A 19,464-nucleotide genomic window follows, 5' to 3' on the forward strand; every position below is an offset into this window, starting at 1 on the left:
TTGCACCATTTGCATTGTCGAACGCTTGTTCCATGTCGACAAATCCTCTGAACGTGTCTTGAATTTTCTTTAGTCTTGCTTCTATCATCAACCACATCATCAGAACTGCCACTCCGGTGCTTTTAGCTCCCCTAAAACCAAACTGATTGTCATTTAACATATACTCAGTTTTCTTTGCCAGTCTTCTATATATTATTCTTGTTAGGAACTTGGATATGTGAGCTGTTAAACAGATTGTGCAATAATTATAGCACTTGTTGGCTCTTGCAATCTTCAGAATTTTTGTGGGTGATGTTTTTCCAAAATTCTGCTGGTATATTGGCAGTCTCATACATTCTACACTCCAACTTGAATAGTTGTTTTGTTGCCACTTCCCACAATGACTTTAGAAATTCTAATGGAATGTTACCTATTCCTTATGCCTTACTTGATCTTAAGTTGTCAAAAGCTCTTTTAAATTCTGACTAATGCTGATCCCCTCTCTCATCCCTTTTGACTTCCGTTTCTACTTCCATCACTTCATCTGACAGCCCTCACCTCGTAGAGGCCTCTAATGTACTGTTTTCACCTATTAAGGCAAAATTGCATAAGGGAACAATTGACAGGAATGAGGGAAAGAAATACTGTAGAAGAAGAATGGGTAGCTTTGAGGGATGAAGTACTGAAGGCAGCAGAGGATCAAGTAGGTAAAAAGATGAGGGCTAATAGAAACCCTTGGGTAACAGAAGAAATATTGAATTTAATTCATGAAAGGAGAAAGTATAAAAATGCAGTAAATGAAGCAGGCAAAAAGGAATACAAACGTCTCAAAAAATATCGACAGGAAGTGCAAAATGGCTAAGCAGGGATGGCTAGAGGACAAATGTATGGATGTAGAGGCTTATCTCACTAGGGGTAAGATAGATACTGCCTACAGGAAAATTAGAGAGACATTTGGAGAAAAGAGAACCACTTGTATGAATATCAAGAGCTCAGATGGAAACCCAGTTCTAAGCAAAGAAGGGAAAGCAGAAAGGTGGAAGGAGTATATAGAGGGTCTATACAAGGGCAATGTACTTTAGGATAATATTATGGAAATGGAAGGGGATGTAGATGAAGATGAAATGAGAGATATGATACTGCATGAAGAGTTTGACAGAGCACTGAAAGATCTGAGTCGAAACAAGTGCCCCGAAATAGACAACATTCCATTAGAACTACTGACAGCCTCGGGAGAGCCAATCCTGACAAAACTCTACCTTCTGTTGAGCAAGATGTATGAGACAGGCGAAATACCCTCAGACTTCAAGAAGAATATAATAATTCCAATCCCAAAGAAAGCAGATGTTGACAGATGTGAAAATTACTGAACTATCAGTTTAATAAGTCACTAACAAGAATTCTTTACAGACGAATGGAAAAACTGATAGAATCTGTCCTCGGGGGAGATCAGTTTGGATTCTGTAGAAATGTTGGAACACGTGAGGCGATACTGACCCTACGACTTATCTTAGAAGCTAGATTAAGAAAAGGCAAACCTACGTTTCTAGCATTTGTAGACTTAGAGAAAGCTTTTGACAATGTTGACTGGAATACTCTCTTTCATATTCCGAAGGTGGCAGGTGTAAAATACAGGGAGCGAAAGGCTATTTACAATTCGTACAGAAACCAGATGGCAGTTATAAGAGTCGAGGGGGCCTGAAAGGGAAGCAGTGATTGGGAAGGTAGTGAGACAGGGTTGTAGCCTCTCCCCGATGTTGTTCAATCTGTATATTGAGCAAGCAGTAAAAGAAACAAAAGAAAAATTCGAAGTAGGTATTAAAATCCATGGAGGAGAAATAAAAACTTTGAGGTTCGCCATTGACGTTGTAATTCTGTCAGAGACAGCAAAGGACTTGGAAGAGCAGTTGAATGGAATGGACAGTGTCTTGAGAGGAGGATATAAGATGAACATCAACAAAAGCAAAATGAGGATCATGGAATGTAGTCAAATTAAGTCGGGTGATACTGAGGGAATTAGATTAGGAAATGAGACACTTAAAGTAGTAAAGGAGTTTTGCTATTTGGGGAGCAAAATAACTGATGATGGTCGAAGTAGAGAGAATATAAAATGTAGACTGACAGTGGCAAGGAAAGTGTTTCTGAAGAAGAGAAATTTGTTAACATCAAGTATAGGTTTAAGCGTCAGGAATCGTTTCTGAAAGTATTTGTATGGAGTGTAGCCATGTATGGAATTGAAACGTGGACGATAAATAGTTTGGACAAGAAGAGAATAGAAGCTTTCGAAATGTGGTGCTACAGAAGAATGCTGAAGATTAGATGGGTAGATCACATAGTTAATGAGGAGGTATTGAATAGAATTGGGGAGAAGAGTAGTTTGTGGCACAACTTGACTAGAAGAAGGGATCGGTTGGTAGGACATGTTCTGAGACATCGAGGGATCACCAATTTAGTATTGGAGGGCAGCGTGGAGGGTAAAAATCTTAGAGGGAGACCAAGAGTAGAATACACTAAGCAGATTCAGAAGGATGTAGGCTGCAGTATGTACTGGGAAATGAAGCAGCTTGCACAGGATAGAGTAGCATGTAGAGCTGCATCAAACCAGTCTCAGGACTGAAGACCACAACAACAACATGATCCCTTTTACCTCCAACCAATGGTCAAGCACAAGTTCTGCAGGTTAACTTTATTTTACTTTATGGAAGATGATGAGGCGGAGACTGATAGACATTACCAAATTACTCAGGGAGTTGAATGGGTAACAGTACTGAAAATACACAAAAGTTCTGCATAATCACATTGTATTGATGTATGAGTTTAATACAGCTCTTGAGAGCATGCCCATGAGAGCTGCAAGGTGGTGATCCATGAGGATCACATGCCGAGTGAACAGCACGCACGCCACTACAATGTGCCAGCCGCAGCTGAAGTCGTGGCTGCGTTTGCGAGTGTCGACTAGTATCCCATTATGTTTTGGAAATGAAAAGGAGGATATCATTTCTCAAACACACATGGGCACTGGGCAACCAAACCTGAAGAGAAAAGTGACGTGCAGGGATTTCTACATGTTTCACCTGATGGTCTGTGAACACTGTTTCATCTTACGTCCACGAATATATGCAGGATGCATTCTCCTTTGTCTGACGCTATGGCCAATCAGACTTAATCATCTCCACATACAAACCAGCCTTTACCAATATCAGGGAAGGACTGATGGACATGCAGAAACAGACTGACTGCCATATCATAGTGCGACTTTGAGCAGCAGTGAAGTGGCATGACGGATATTGAGCTTGCTGCTTCACTAGAGGCATGGAACAGTGACACATCTTATTTATTTACAGCCAGGATCGTGTATTGTATTCACAGCAGAGCTACTAGCCATCAGCAGGGCCCTACATTTTGTTTCTCAGGCCTCGTCCCACAGTTTTTTAAAATGTACCTGCTCAATGAGCTGCCTGCAGGCTATCAAGCAATCCTACTCTCGTCACCCTTTGGTCTCTGTTATCCGTGACTTCTCTGCCCTTGGCCATGCTGCCTGCTCAGTTGTCTTTCCTGGGTCCCCTGTCACGGGATCATCCGAGGGAACGAATTGGTTGACCATTTGGCTAGAGATTCAGATACTTATCCCCATTCCCTTCCATGAATCCAACTGCAGATATGCGGACCTACGTCAGATCTCTCTTTGCCGAAAAGTGACATGACATTCGGTGCACTACCGCTCTCAGTAATAAAACTCCACACAATCAAGGAGTCTACTGTGATTTGATGCTCTTCTTTCCACTCCTCTCGGAAGGAGTCTACTCTCTTATGCTGTCTGTGCATTGGTCATACCAGGTTCACTCAGTGTTTCCTGTTGCATACTGAACCACCCCTACAATGTGGTTGTGGAGTCCGACTAACAGTATCCCATATATTGGTGGAATGTCCCCTTCTTTTGGCCCTTCGTACTAAGTGTAGCCTTCCAGATTCCTTAAATTTAATATTAGCAATGATTCACAGATGGTTGAACTGGTCCTCAGTTTCCTCCGTAAAAGTGGTTTACATTTAAGATATAAGATTTGCTTTACTCCTGAAGTGGGGTCAGTGTGGTTGTGGTTGGGACCTCTCGGTCTGGGACCCATCACAACTCCCCCTTGCAAAGACCGCTTTTTTATCCCTCTGTTTTCCCAGTTTCTAATGTTGAGCTACCCTTTAATACCTTCTACTGTGTGTATTTTAACTCACTCATTTTATAGTTTGACTCCTCTGATTGGATCTGTCCAGTTTTAGGAGACCCTCTTTCTTCTGTGTGTAACTTTGGAATTGCGAGACTGATGACCTCGCTGTTTGGTTCCATAACCCCTCCTCAATTAATTAATTAATTAATCAATCAGTCAGTTCCCAATGGTGAGTACATGTACTGTATGGAGGCCAGTTTACGCACTCGAGTAGTGACACGACTCTGTCATCCTCACTGCATTTTTGGGCCTGTGCCAGACGGAAGACTTTACCGAAGCCGTGTTGTACGGAGAAGTGCAAAAATACAGCGTGTGTAAATAAAGTTTCAACACTGATTTTTTCCTGAGTAGCAGTGCGCACGCACACTGGTCTTATCGCCTGCACCAGGTGGTGGTGGGTGTTGGCTAAGCGAGCCAAGCATCGTCATTCGCCAGCAAAATGCTGGAGTGAAAACATCACGAGTGCAGGGAGTGTCTGTTCCTAAATGTCATCAAGAAATTGGAGTGTCCAAAATGCAGTGCCTCTTGGAGCAGCGGTGTTCGATTAAATTTTGTGTAAACTGAACAAGACCAATAAGGAAACATTTAAAATGATTCAAGAGGCCTATAAAGAATACGCCATGTCACGTGCCATGGCTTTCATGTGGTGCAAAAGGTTCAAAAATGGCCGCGAGGACTTGTAGGATGATGAGCACTCTGGAAAACCTTCAACGGGCAGTACTGATGAAAATCCGGGCAAAGTGCGTCAAGTTTTAAACAGTGACCGACATCTCAACATCAGGATGATTGCGGATGAGGTGAGTCTGCCCAGAGAAGAAAGACAACTGGGTGCTCCACCATGACAACGCAACCGTTCACACCTGCTTCACCATAACTGAAGTGTTGACCCGGTTCAATGTGACAGTGCTGCTGCAGCCACCCTACAGCCCTGACCTCACACCCAGTGACTTCTTTTTGTTGCCCCGGATGAAGAGAGACCTGAAAGAGTAGCGGTTTGATAGCATCACAGTGACCCAAAAGGCTTCAACGAGGGTTTTGAACAGCATTCCAGTTAAGGAGTTCCATGGAGCTTACCAGCCATGGGAATCTTGTTGGCAGCAGTGTGTAGATTCTCAAGGCACCTATTTTGTAGAATTTTAGTCTGATATATGAAAATATTCAATAAATTTTGTTTTCTGAGACCAGCCTTGAAACTTTATTTACTCACCCTGTATTATGCATGAAACATGTCACGGAAAGAGTGGAAGCTTTGTGTGTAGGGCTTCCGTGTCAAAGAGAGACTTGGGCAGAATTTACACTGTGCATTGCTGTGGTATACGGTTGCTGTTGACCTGTGTCAGGACAGTTTTCAGGCCCTGAAAACAGTCGATGGATAGGAAAAAGCCATGTTCCAGGAAGTACATGGGGCAGTAGGACTTTTTTAAGATGGCCACTCAGATGCTACGATGGAGATGCCATATAGTGTTGGTCGCCAGCCAAGATGAGAGAGCACTTTGCTATCATGTTGAGCATCTGCAGTCTCTCAGATCCCATTACACTTTTGGAACAAATATAAAACCACATTATCTGAAGAGATCATACACCAGTACTGAGGGACAGCACAAGCCAACGACGACATACACTGACCAACCAGAACATTACGACCACCTACCTAATAGCTGGTACGTCTGTCTATGGCATGGATAACAGTGGTGACGCATCGTGGCATGGAAGCAAAATGTCCTGAGTTTCCTCTACAGTTGTTACCCTCTACAGCTTCCTCTAGTTCCATGGAAGTTAACCTCTGATGTCTTAATAGATGTCCTATCATGTCTCTTCTTCTTGTCGTCGATTCTCTGAAAACCACCTCATTCCTTACCTTACCAGTCCATCTAATATTCCAACATTTGTCTGTAGCACCACATCTCAAATGCTTTGATTCTCTTCTGTTCCAGATTTCCTGTACTCAGACTCACTGCCATACAATGCCGTGCTCCAAACGTGCATTCTCGGAAGTTTCTTCCACAAATTAAGGCCTATGTTTTATACTAGTGGACTGGATCAGGAATGCCATTTTTGCCAGTGATAGTCTGCTTTTTATGTCCTCCTTACTCCATCCATCATGTGTTATTTTCTCCATCCATCATGTGTTATTTTGCCTAGGTGGCAGAATTCCTTAACTTTGTCTACTTTGTGATACCCAAATCTGATTAGTTTCTGACTATTCTCTTTCATCTTTCTTTGATTTATTCTCAATCCATTTTCTGTGCTCATAAGACTGTTCATTCTGTTCAACAGATCATGTAATTCTACTTCACATTCACTAAGGATTGCAATGTCACCAGCAAATCATTGGTGTTCTTTCACCTTGCATTTTAATCTCACTCTCCAGTTTCGCTTTTATTTCTATTGTTGCTTCTTTGACGTATAGATTGAACAGTAGGAGCAAAAGGTTACATCCATGTTTACACCCTTTTTAATCCAAGCACTTGTTCATGGTCTTCCAGTCTTATCGTTTACATCTTTGTTCATGTGCATATTGTATATTACCGGCCTTTCCCTGTATCTTCCCCTATCTTTCTTGGAATTTTGAACATCTTGCACCATTTGCATTGTCGAACGCTTGTTCCATGTCGACAAATCCTCTGAACGTGTCTTGAATTTTCTTTAGTCTTGCTTCTATCATCAACCACATCATCAGAACTGCCACTCCGGTGCTTTTAGCTCCCCTAAAACCAAACTGATTGTCATTTAACATATACTCAATTTTCTTTGCCAGTCTTCTATATATTATTCTTGTTAGGAACTTGGATATGTGAGCTGTTAAACAGATTGTGCAATAATTATAGCACTTGTTGGCTCTTGCAATCTTCAGAATTTTTGTGGGTGATGTTTTTCCAAAATTCTGCTGGTATATTGGCAGTCTCATACATTCTACACTCCAACTTGAATAGTTGTTTTGTTGCCACTTCCCACAATGACTTTAGAAATTCTAATGGAATGTTACCTATTCCTTATGCCTTACTTGATCTTAAGTTGTCAAAAGCTCTTTTAAATTCTGACTAATGCTGATCCCCTCTCTCATCCCTTTTGACTTCCGTTTCTACTTCCATCACTTCATCTGACAGCCCTCACCTCGTAGAGGCCTCTAATGTACTGTTTTCACCTATTAAGGCAAAATTGCATAAGGGAACAATTGACAGGAATGAGGGAAAGAAATACTGTAGAAGAAGAATGGGTAGCTTTGAGGGATGAAGTACTGAAGGCAGCAGAGGATCAAGTAGGTAAAAAGATGAGGGCTAATAGAAACCCTTGGGTAACAGAAGAAATATTGAATTTAATTCATGAAAGGAGAAAGTATAAAAATGCAGTAAATGAAGCAGGCAAAAAGGAATACAAACGTCTCAAAAAATATCGACAGGAAGTGCAAAATGGCTAAGCAGGGATGGCTAGAGGACAAATGTATGGATGTAGAGGCTTATCTCACTAGGGGTAAGATAGATACTGCCTACAGGAAAATTAGAGAGACATTTGGAGAAAAGAGAACCACTTGTATGAATATCAAGAGCTCAGATGGAAACCCAGTTCTAAGCAAAGAAGGGAAAGCAGAAAGGTGGAAGGAGTATATAGAGGGTCTATACAAGGGCAATGTACTTTAGGATAATATTATGGAAATGGAAGGGGATGTAGATGAAGATGAAATGAGAGATATGATACTGCATGAAGAGTTTGACAGAGCACTGAAAGATCTGAGTCGAAACAAGTGCCCCGAAATAGACAACATTCCATTAGAACTACTGACAGCCTCGGGAGAGCCAATCCTGACAAAACTCTACCTTCTGTTGAGCAAGATGTATGAGACAGGCGAAATACCCTCAGACTTCAAGAAGAATATAATAATTCCAATCCCAAAGAAAGCAGATGTTGACAGATGTGAAAATTACTGAACTATCAGTTTAATAAGTCACTAACAAGAATTCTTTACAGACGAATGGAAAAACTGATAGAATCTGTCCTCGGGGGAGATCAGTTTGGATTCTGTAGAAATGTTGGAACACGTGAGGCGATACTGACCCTACGACTTATCTTAGAAGCTAGATTAAGAAAAGGCAAACCTACGTTTCTAGCATTTGTAGACTTAGAGAAAGCTTTTGACAATGTTGATTGGAATATTCTCTTTCATATTCTGAAGGTGGCAGGGGTAAAATACAGGGAGCAAAAGGCTATTTACAATTTGTACAGAAACCAGATGGCAGTTACAAGAGTCGAGGGGGCATGAAAGGGAAGCAGTGGTTGGGAAGGTAGTGAGACAGGGTTGTAGCCTATCCCCAATGTTATTCAATCTGTATATTGAGCAAGCAATAAAGGAAACAAAAGAAAAATTCGAAGTAGGTATTAAAATCCATGGGGGAGAAATAAAAACTTTGAGGTTCGCTGATGACATTGTAATTCTGTGAGAGTCAGCAAAGGACTTGGAAGAGCAGTTGAATGGAATGTACAGTGTCTTGAGAGGAGGATATAAGATGAACATCAACAAAAGCAAAACGAGGATAATGGAATGTAGTCGAATTAAGTCGGATGATGCTGAGGGAATTAGATTAGGAAATGAGACACTTAAAGTAGTAAAGGAGTTTTGCTATTTGGGTAGCAAAATAACTGATGATGGTCGAAGTAGAGAGGATATAAAATGTAGACTGGCAATGGCAAGGAAAGCGTTTCTGGAGAAGAAAAATTGTTAACATCGAGTATAGATTTAAATGTCAGGAAGTCGTTTCTGAAAGTATTTGTATGGAGTGTAGCCATGTATGGAATTGAAACGTGGACGATAAATAGTTTAGACAAGAAGAGAATAGAAGCTTTCGAAATGTGGTGCTACAGAAGAATGCTGAAGATTAGATGGGTAGATCACATAACTAATGAGGAGGTATTGAATAGAATTGGGGAGAAGAGGAGTTTGTGGCACAACTTGACTAGAAGAAGGGATCGGTTGGTAGGACATGTTCTGAGACATCGAGGGATCACCAATTTAGTATTGGAGGGCAGCGTGGAGGGTAAAAACTGTAGAGGGAGACCAAGAGATGAATACACTAAGCAGATTCAGAAGGATGTAGGCTGCAGTAGGTACTGGGAGATGAAGAAGCTTGCACAGGATAGAGTAGCATGGAGAGCTGCATCAAACCAGTCTCAGGACTGAAGACCACAACAACAAGGCAAAATGAGTCTGGGTGCACAAGATAAACAATAAAACTTAATGTGCAACTTGCAAAAGGTGTTTTTCCTTTGAACTACTGTAATTTATTTTTTCTTCACATTTTGCATGCAGCCATTTCACATTAGCTTCTCTGCCCTTCCTATTTATTTCATTTGTAAGTTTCTTGTATTTCTGTATTCCTGAATTTCTCTGAACATTTTTACCTCCCTCTTTCATCAGTCAGTTGAAATATTTCTTCTGTTACTCATGGTCTCTTACTCATGGTCTCTTTGCAGTTACCTTCCTTGTACCTATGTTTTTCTTTCCAACATCTGTGACTGCCTTTTTAGAGATGTCCATTTGTCTCATATTGGTCCACCTACAGAAAATTCATTATCTCAGTATCTAAAATCTACGAGCACTTCAAGCGTCCCTCTTCATCCCTTAGTACTTCCGAATCCCACTTCTTTACGCAGTGATTCTTCCTGACTAATCGCCGGCCGCGGTGGACAAGCGGTTCTAGGCGCTTTAGTCCGGAACCACACGACTGCTACGGTCGCAGGTTCGAATCCTGCCTCGGGCATGGATGTGTGTGACATCCTTAGGATAGTTAGGTTTAAGTAGTTCTAAGTTCTAGGGGACTGATGACCTAAGATGTTCAATCCCATAGTGCTCAGAGCCATTTGAACCTGACTAATTTCTTAATCTTCAGCCAACTCTTCATCATTACTAAATTGTGACCTGAGTCTATATCTGCTCCTGGGTACACCTTACAATCCAATATCTGACTTCAGAAACTCTGCCTGACCATGGAGTAATCTAACTGGAATTTTCCCATATTTGCTATTACCAGCTGAAATTTATTGCAGAACTCACTTAGTCTTGCTCCTCTCATTCATGCTACCAAACCTATATTCTCCCATAATCCTTTCTTCTACTATTTCCCCTGTAACTGCATTCCAATACCTCATGACTATTAGGTTTACATCTCCATCTATGTGCTGAATATCTGTTCGATATTTTCATATACTTTCTCTCTCTTTTCATCTTCTATTTGAGACATCTGCATGTATACCTGAAGTATTGTTGTCACTCTTGGTTCTGATGAGAACAACCTATCACCGAACTGTTCACAATAATTCACTCTCTGCCCTACCTTCGTGTTCATAACAAATCCTTCTCGTGTTGTACCTTTTCTGCTGCTGTTCATATTACCTTATATTCATCTGACCAGTAATCCCTGTCTTCCTTCCATTTCGATTTGCTGACCACCTCTATATCTAGACCGAGCCCTAGCGTTTCCGTTTTCAGATTTTGCAGTTTTCCTTACCACATTCAGACTTGTGACATTCCAGACATTCCATGCCCAGATTCATAGAATGTTACCCTTTTGTTGGTTATTTAGTCTTTTTCTCATGGTCACATCGCCCTGGGCAGTCACTTCCCGGAGATCCAAATGGGGGACTAGTCTGGAATCCTTTGCCAGTGGAGAGGTCATCATGACACTTCTTCAGTTACGAGCCACATGCACTGTAGATACACATTATGTGTCTTTAATGCAGTAGTTTCCATTGCCTTCTGCATTCTCACACCATTGATCATTGTGGACTCTTCCACCTTTTAGGGGCAGTTGTCCATTCCAAGGACAAGTGTGTTCTGTGAACCTCTGTCCACTGCTCTACCCTCTTTGACAAGGCTGTTGGTAGAACAGGGGTGAATTCTTGTCAAAAGTCTTCAATCACCTTTACTGGTGATTTTTATTCAAAAATTAAGCAGTGGCAGGTTAAACCCATGACCCAGGAGGTTTTGGTTAACAGTCAAAGATGCTACCCCTAGACCATGGATGCCTGTCACACTGATGCGTAACCTGGGTGCACCAAGGCTGTGCTGTGGCCCCAGGTTACACATGACAGAGCTGAGAAAGCATATTGCGCAAGCCACCATAACCATCAGTGGACCCAAAGGAGAGATGATGCTGATAATACCATGAATTATCATCATTCCAAAAAACTTGCCTTTTCAGTTCAGATGCTTGGCATTCCCTTTGAAAGTGGCCTTCTCGATCACTGTAAATAAAGAGTCAAGGACATGTTAAAAGTGGCAGGTATTCATAAGGCCACACCATGTTTTTTGCACAGGCAGCTCTACGTTGGCTTCTTGCATGTATAGAGATCCAGAAATCTCTATAAATACACAAAGAACAGGAAGTCTCAGAACTTTGTTTACAGAGGCTTATTTACAGTAGATTTCTGGCTTTCCATACACCAGAAACTGGGAAAATTATGATCTTTTCTGTGCTAGGTCTGTCAAAAACAGACATGAAATTATTTACTCCCTTTCCTTAAGTAAAAGATTGAGTTGCGAGTGACATGGATTGTGTCAGCTTCTCCCATCATCTCAAAATTTCGTGGTACATCCCCCCCCCCCCCCCCCCACACACACACACACACACACACACACACACACACACACACACACACACACAGTCGTGCAGTTTGGTGTACCATAAGTGGGCCTGCCTCAATACCTCAGAGAGATGACTTTTGAGATGGTGCATACACATGGATAGTGAGTTTCAGCATTAACGTTGCGGGGCACAACTAGTTCTTCATAAATTTCCGTTTTTGGTCTTTGAGTAAGTGAATAGGACACTCTTCCCACTCATCTGGCTGTTAAAAATTTATTATTTGTGATCTTATTTTCATGTCTGGACATGCACTAATTGCTTTCTTACCAAGTTTCAAGGATTCTATATTGTTGACCAGGTTATTGTTTTATTATTTTCCATATCAACAAAACATTATGGAAATTAAGTAATGGATGTAGCAGATTGTTGACACACAGACGAGAGATAGAATATTGAAATGAGAGTCTTTCACTCCTTTTGTAAGAAAAAATGCTGGTATGAGGTTATTATTTTGTGTATAGTGTTTCAGGACTCCCAGCCAGTGTGGACTTGCATATGCTTTACAGTGTTAGTATAGTGCTAAATTCTCACTAGTCATGTCATTAAGATTCTGTAATGTACTGTTTTGTATTTCACATGATCATTAAATTACATTGTTCTCATTTATTTTGCAGGTACTGACAACTGAATCCAAAGCTGCTCTTATCCATAAGACGTCAGTAAACTGCAGCAACTTTGAACAGAAATTTCCTTTCCCTTTCTTTGTATTTGGAGAAAAGGTATGTGAGTGCACTGGCATTGAATGATTTGTTTCTAAATACCATTGTACCTTACCATTGATGATCTGAGTTAATCTTGCATGTAATCATTACAGCATATCAATCATTACATCAGCAAATCATCGTGAGTGGTCCAATTTACTTTTGCTTCCATGAGAGTGCTGATTAACTGACCAATTGGTACAGCCAAGTATTATTTAATTTCTATATGTTAAACATATATAAGAAATGGGTATTTTAATAGAGTATGGCCAAATAGTGAAAAATGGAGGATCTACAATGCCAGCAATTGTATAGCAACAATAGGGAATGGATAGCATTTGTTCTCTTTGTACCTCTAAGTGGTGAATAGCGATCTTTCCATACTGTTACCCCATCCTGGATTTTACCTTGGGATGGTTTTCATAAACAGATTCTCAATCTTTACACAATACAAACAGGCAGTTAACCAATAATTCTACTTGCAGTGTTATGAAAAGGATAGATTGCTACTCACCATATAGAGGAGACGTTGAGTAGCAAACAGGCACCAAAAAAAAGACTGGTACACGTTTAAGCTTTTGGCAAAAAGGCCTTCTTCTAAAATTGAAAATACACAAGCGCAACTCTCACATGTGGCCACTGTCTCAGGCCGCTGAGGCCTTTGCAGCTAGAGACTTTACTTTACTTTACTTCCCCCCCTCCCCCCCCCCTACTTTAGGAGGAGGCCATTTGGGCGAAAACTTAAGTGTATAGCAGTCTTTTCAATGTGTGTGTCTGCGATTCAACATATCCTTTACATGCAGAGTAGACAATCTATCCTTTTCATAATGTTGTCACTATTCCATCCTGAATTTTCTGTTGTTTAAATTTACTTGCATTTTTACTTCATGTAACAATTAAACTGTTAGACTTAATAAATAGTGCTTATGAAATCATGTCTCATTATTTGCGGAAACTTCGTTTAAATATAAATTTTGATGCACTTTTCATCAAATGGAACTGGTACTTCCTGCTTTAAGTTGCCAAATCTGATCTTTTCTCTTAATAATTTCAGTATTGCTGGAAGAACTTGTAGCGCAAATAGAAAATAAAATTTAATAACATTGTATTTATTTTTAATTGGCAGATTCGAACAAGGGCTGTTTCATGTAAACAGACGACCATGGTGACACCTATTCACTTGCTGTTATTTGGATCCAGAAAGGTTGAATTCGTCGAGAACATCATACGCTTAGACAACTGGTAAGTTTTGTGTCCATCATTGTAAAACTTCCTGACAGATTTCAACTGTGATCTGGACAGCTACTTGACTGTGGATCCAGTCCTATCACAGGTAATTCTGTTAGAACATCTCTTCTATTTTTCAAACTTATAGATGATCTCAAGCTTATCTGTGAAGTTTGGTGATGGTGAATGCAATGACGAGCTTGGCATATAATTTTAATCAGTAGCACACACCCAGCTGCATAGTAAGGATACATTCTGGAAACAGTTTGCAGTGCAGATGTTAATCATGTTTATTAAACTTTGACATCAAAATTTATTTCTATTAAGTATGTAATGTTAACATAATTTTTTCTTGAAGATAAAATAAATATTGTTTGGAACTGTTTTCTTCTAGCATTATAGTGGGCATCATAAAGATTTTCTTTCTTATATTTAATGTTGTGCTGTGCCCATGTAGTATTTTGTCTCCCATTGGAAGCTCGAAAGAGTCAGATGATGGCAAACCTATAGCAGTAGATTCTAGATTAATGGAACTTCATGGATTGTGGTAATTACACAAATTGTGCTGGAAGTTGTAAAAAAAAATAGCTCACCCACATTCCAAAATATTTCATTGGCTTGCAGTCTTTAATCTACATATCCCGTATAATTCTTTTAGGAGATCCTCATTAATTCTTCTTTGATTATTTTATTACACCCTGACATGATAAATGCTGTAGTTGTTAAAGTTGGTTTATCCAACACAGTGAAATTTCAGGTTTGTTCATATGTAATACTGGTAGTATCATTTGAATGTGTTACATTATCTACATTTGTACTGCTGTATAGGAATAATCGTTTTTTTTTTTAATTTTTTTTTATTTATTTTTCATTTTTGTATACTACTCTCAAGACATGACTTGTACTGAAGAATGATAGAAGCGGTGTCATATTTCGAGTGACTGTATAATCTTCTAATAACTTGCATTATAAGCAAACCCGTGCCTTTGCCTAACAAGGCTTGGCTTTATTGATGACTGCACAGAACTATACTTGATGCACCGGCAGATGAGAATGATTGACTAATGTAAGCTCATCATTAGGTTGAGGGGTGGCTACATATCAATTTCCGTAAATTTGATGCTGAAGTTAAAATTGTAAACAGTTTATGTCACCAAAAGTGAATGCCAACTTCCTGACTGAGGAATGATGACAATGAAATAGTTTAGTCTCTCATATAAATAACTTAGAAATATGACTGCTTTGTCACATCATAAAACCCTGTAAATCAAGTCTCATATCATAGTTCAGAAAGTCCCCCCTAAAGTTTTGTAACAATTCCAATGGCCAATGCATGAAAAATGAATCAAGTTTGTAACACTAATTAATAAATAATAAAATTAAAATCTCCACACACAAAAATAATCAGTCCAGTGGTGAGCTGCCCAAAACGTATAATTCCAATCTTCGCTCCAAAGAATCATAAGTTCATGTTGTTTGTTGCGAAATTTTCTTAGTCTGTAATCAACAAACCACTCTTTTTCCGAGTATTCTGAATGCGCTGCATAAATAAATGAATCACTGTACTGCCAAAGTGCCATTCATGCCTACAGATTTCACGCCATTGAATGATTACTATTGTTCTACAGGACGAAACTGTTTGGTCATTGGTCCCTTTGACTGTGAAGTGCTCAAAATTTGTTGATGGTGTGAAGGAAAAGGACTAGCTGTTTTTCATTCTAGGAAACTGCCTGTGGTGGCTATATGTTTGAAGCAGGTCCACTGAGCAGAGGGATAAGTAGGATGCCATAAAACTGTGAAAACTGAACTGTCATAAGTGTTATCTTCCACCTGTTACTATTTACAATGACAATCCTCGTCAGTTCACTCAGGTTGTAACTGGCCAGTCAAAATTTTAGCCCAATCAGAATTCATTACCTGAGAAGTCAAGTGCCACAAGTCCTATTTCTTCAGATTTCATGTAAAAACATATTTTTAATAGTCAGATACTACATCATTTGTAAAAGTAAGACTGGTCCTGCTCCAGCCATGGCCAATTTAGACATGTTCAATAGACATGTACTCCCTTAACACTCCGTAAATCATACGTGAACTAGTGCAGGACTGATGCCCATTTTCCATCAATTAAGCAGTGTCTTTATATTTAAAATACACTTTAAGTCAAAATTGCAGAAATCGAATTTTGCCCCTTTACTTTACATCTGAGGTACGGAATTATTTCTTGTAGCTCAGTACATTTTTGTAAAACAAGTAATACATGTTGTACTCCTTTCGGCAAGTATTAGTATGTTAAATAAGAAGCTTGAAAACAAACATCAAATGTATGTCATGTCATTCTGCGTTGTTTCTTCATGGTTCCAGCACTACTTAGCTCGAGTTAGACATACAGTATTATAGTTTCATATAGGAATTGCGTAAGTCTGTGTTGTGCTGCTGTGATTTTACTTGCAAGCATATTAATTGTAGACTAATTAATTAGTTTTACTGACAACCATAATAGCTTTATGTGAGAGAACTCCTAATACCTTGTTCGTCATACCTCATGACTAAGGACCAGAAAAATTCACATTTTGCAATAAATGCTAAAGGGATGCGAATTCTGCCTCAAAATATGAAATACCTAATATATGCTATATCACAGCGAATTGAATCCAGATGAACAATTTTTTCAGAGGTAGAAATAGCTTTATTTTCTGCTTATAAATATTGAAAGTGTAACCAATTGTTGATTACTGGTACTGGTTCGCCCAGTTTGGAAAAATAAAGTGCATAATAACCTGTTTGCAAAATGAAAAGTGTACGAACACAGTGACACATCTGTGCATTCGAAGCTCTGGTAGTGCCACACCAATTGTGTGTGGTTGAATGATCTATTTAAGGTTCTCACAATGCGATAGAAGTAGTACTCAGCTGTGGGACCTTACATTTTATAACAAAGAAACACGTACATCTGTTATCTACAATTAAAAAGTTGGTATAATGTGGATACTTCTAACATGGGGAATGTTTTGAACTAGGGTTGTCTAGAATGCCACTAGATTCCTGAATGCTTTGTATTGCATGTTTCACATTGTTCTCTTTTCTTATTTTGAAATGACTGAAGAGACATCCTGAACCTTCATGAATTTTGGTTATGACCATAAAACAACGGAAAATAGCAGTGATTCATGTGACAGTGTGTCAGTTCTGTTTTCTTAGGACACAGTTGGAGTAGGTGCCCTGCGAAAGGGAAGCATGACTTGTGTCACCACACTGCTCCTCACTCCTCTGATGGTTAAAAGCCTACTTGCAACTGTCTGCCACTATATAGCACTCTGTGCTGTAGCAATTTGAAACTTAAAGTTCTTTCCCTAAAATTGCAAGAATCACTGTAGACATAGTGGAGATGTTGAGTCGCAGATAGACACAACAAAAAGACTCGTAAAAAATTAAACTTTCATGCAAAAAGGCCTCCTCCTGAAATAGCGGGCGAATGCCGCCGCCCCCCCCCCCCCCTTCCACACACACACACACACACACACACACACACACACACACACACACACACACACAACCTGTTTCAGTGGCCAGAGTGTGTGGTCTCGTGCACCCGCACATTTTCGTGTGTGTGTGTGTGTGTGTGTGTGTGTGTGTGTGTGTGTGTGTGTGTGTGTGTCCCTTCTCATAAGATTGTCATTATTTCATCCTGATCTGTCCCTTCTCATAAGATTGTCATTATTCCATCCTGATCTGTCCCTTCTCATAAGATTGTCATTATTCCATCCTGGATTTTCCATTGTTTAATATTCACTTTAGGTTCTACTTCTACACTAAATGCCTTTCCAGTTGTGCCTGTAGGCTGTCGAGCATAGATCGCACAACAACAAATGCCCACAAAAGGTTAAAATTAATGTTTTGCAGATTCTGTGATCATTGGATTGGGTAGGAAAAGACAAATGGTGACCAGAAACATCTTAAATCAATCATATATTTGGTTCAGCAATGGGAAAATTCAGAACATTGATTTGTTGAAAGTGTAAATGCAGCTGAACAAAAATGCAAAGATCATTTCGGGCTAAAAGAAGCTGTTGAAGCTCCAGTCAAAAGTTCCCACTCAGCACTTTTTTTAACAGCCAATTTCAAGGAGCTAAGGCGTCTTTCATCACTCGCATAGTGTGACAATCTTTGAAATTTGCACTTCTAATCATTAACAATAAAAATAGTGTGTATTTCAACAAAAATTTATGCAAATTTTGCAAAAAAAATACACACAAATTTTACCAAAAATATTGCTGAATTTTCTGGTCCCTGCTGTTGACATTACTGAGAAATATCAGTTCCACTGTTTTGTTAATTGCTCTATCACTGATGATATTTATAGTAATTGTAGCACAAAATAGACCAATGCAGGAAAAATCTTTAAAATTATATATTTGAGTTTTCAGTAGCTTATATGGATCTGTACATGTCTTTGTCGTGAATAATTATTTAAGATCAATTAGCCATCTTTCCCACCAAGCTCAGCAGTCATCTCTTCAGTCATAATTAATGATACAAAATCTCTTCGCCATATGATGGTGCGCTCTTCATGTCTTGTGTTGCATTCTTTACAACTACCCACAGAGCCCACTTGAGGTGACACTCATACCTATCGTGCACTAACATGCTGTGTCGCAGAGGCACATACCACCTTTATCTGCCTAAATCCTCCATAATTTCAGACACCCAGTAACAGTATTCTGGCCATGTATAATCTAGTGGAATAGAAAGAAAGACACAAGAAAGCTGTCATAGGATTGAAACAACACTCTGATAGGTTTTTAAGAAAACTTTCTTGAAGGAAATAAAAGAAACTTTACCAGATTTTTATCATTGAGAGTAGCTGCATTTAGTTAAACCAGTGACCATTGTGATACAGATTTTGAAGGCCATGGACAAATTTCATCCATACTTTGTTGAAATTATGCAAATGCTTGCTCTGGAATACTTAAGCGTCCGGAAGTCTAATCCGGAGACTATCTGGTATTCTGGTAAAATAATAAGGATGATCAAAGGTTGTTGCTGTTACAGTTGAGAAGTGGAATGTAGAAACACAATGATGTTAAAAGAAATACACCTTTCCATGAAGAAATCTATAGTTACTTCCATATCTTGACAAGTCAAAAAGTTAAGAGTATTAATCATATGGCAAAATACACACCTCATTGTGTGCTATCATTTGCAAAAAGCCTTATTTTGTTATCTTTGGCCAGAACACTAGATGCACTGCATGCAACCCTCCCATATATATAAAAGTAAATCTTGAGATCAGTGATCGATATTGTTCTGCTCTCAGCTTTCAATACAATCTTTATTTGTTGACTACATTTCATACACAGCAGTGGATGTCCTAAAATGAACCACATGTACAGTCTATGCATGTTTTTGTCACTGCAAAATTCTTTAAGTTTTGTGCACTGCTTCACTTAATTTGATGCAGCACAATAAATATAATGGAAAACAAAAAAAATTCCTGTGACTCATTGAGCAAAGATATCAGGCTGTAAGATGTGGAAGAATCAATTTTTTTTTTCACAAAATAATTTCTTTAAAATCAGGGGATAAGTATTTCATAGCAGCCAATATGTCTGCTCCGGCGCTTCACTGACAGTTCGAATGACACGGTTGTGCTGCGCACACAGAACAGCGTTATCATATCACACCACTTATCATTAGATCATT

General features: G+C 39.4%; 1 protein-coding gene across 2 annotated transcripts in view; it reads left to right on the forward strand.

Annotated features, from left to right (window-relative positions):
- Positions 1–19,464, forward strand: part of LOC124711018 (dosage compensation regulator) — a 189,406-nt gene that overhangs the window by 156,113 nt on the left and 13,829 nt on the right. For both annotated transcript variants that reach the window (XM_047240970.1, XM_047240969.1), the window contains 2 exons: positions 12,451–12,555; positions 13,664–13,779. In XM_047240970.1, the coding sequence (XP_047096926.1) occupies positions 12,451–12,555; positions 13,664–13,779 (221 nt within the window). The remainder of the gene's footprint in view (positions 1–12,450; positions 12,556–13,663; positions 13,780–19,464) is intronic.

The sequence above is a fragment of the Schistocerca piceifrons genome, chromosome 1, assembly GCF_021461385.2.
Source record: "Schistocerca piceifrons isolate TAMUIC-IGC-003096 chromosome 1, iqSchPice1.1, whole genome shotgun sequence".
Classification (NCBI taxonomy): domain Eukaryota; kingdom Metazoa; phylum Arthropoda; class Insecta; order Orthoptera; family Acrididae; genus Schistocerca; species Schistocerca piceifrons.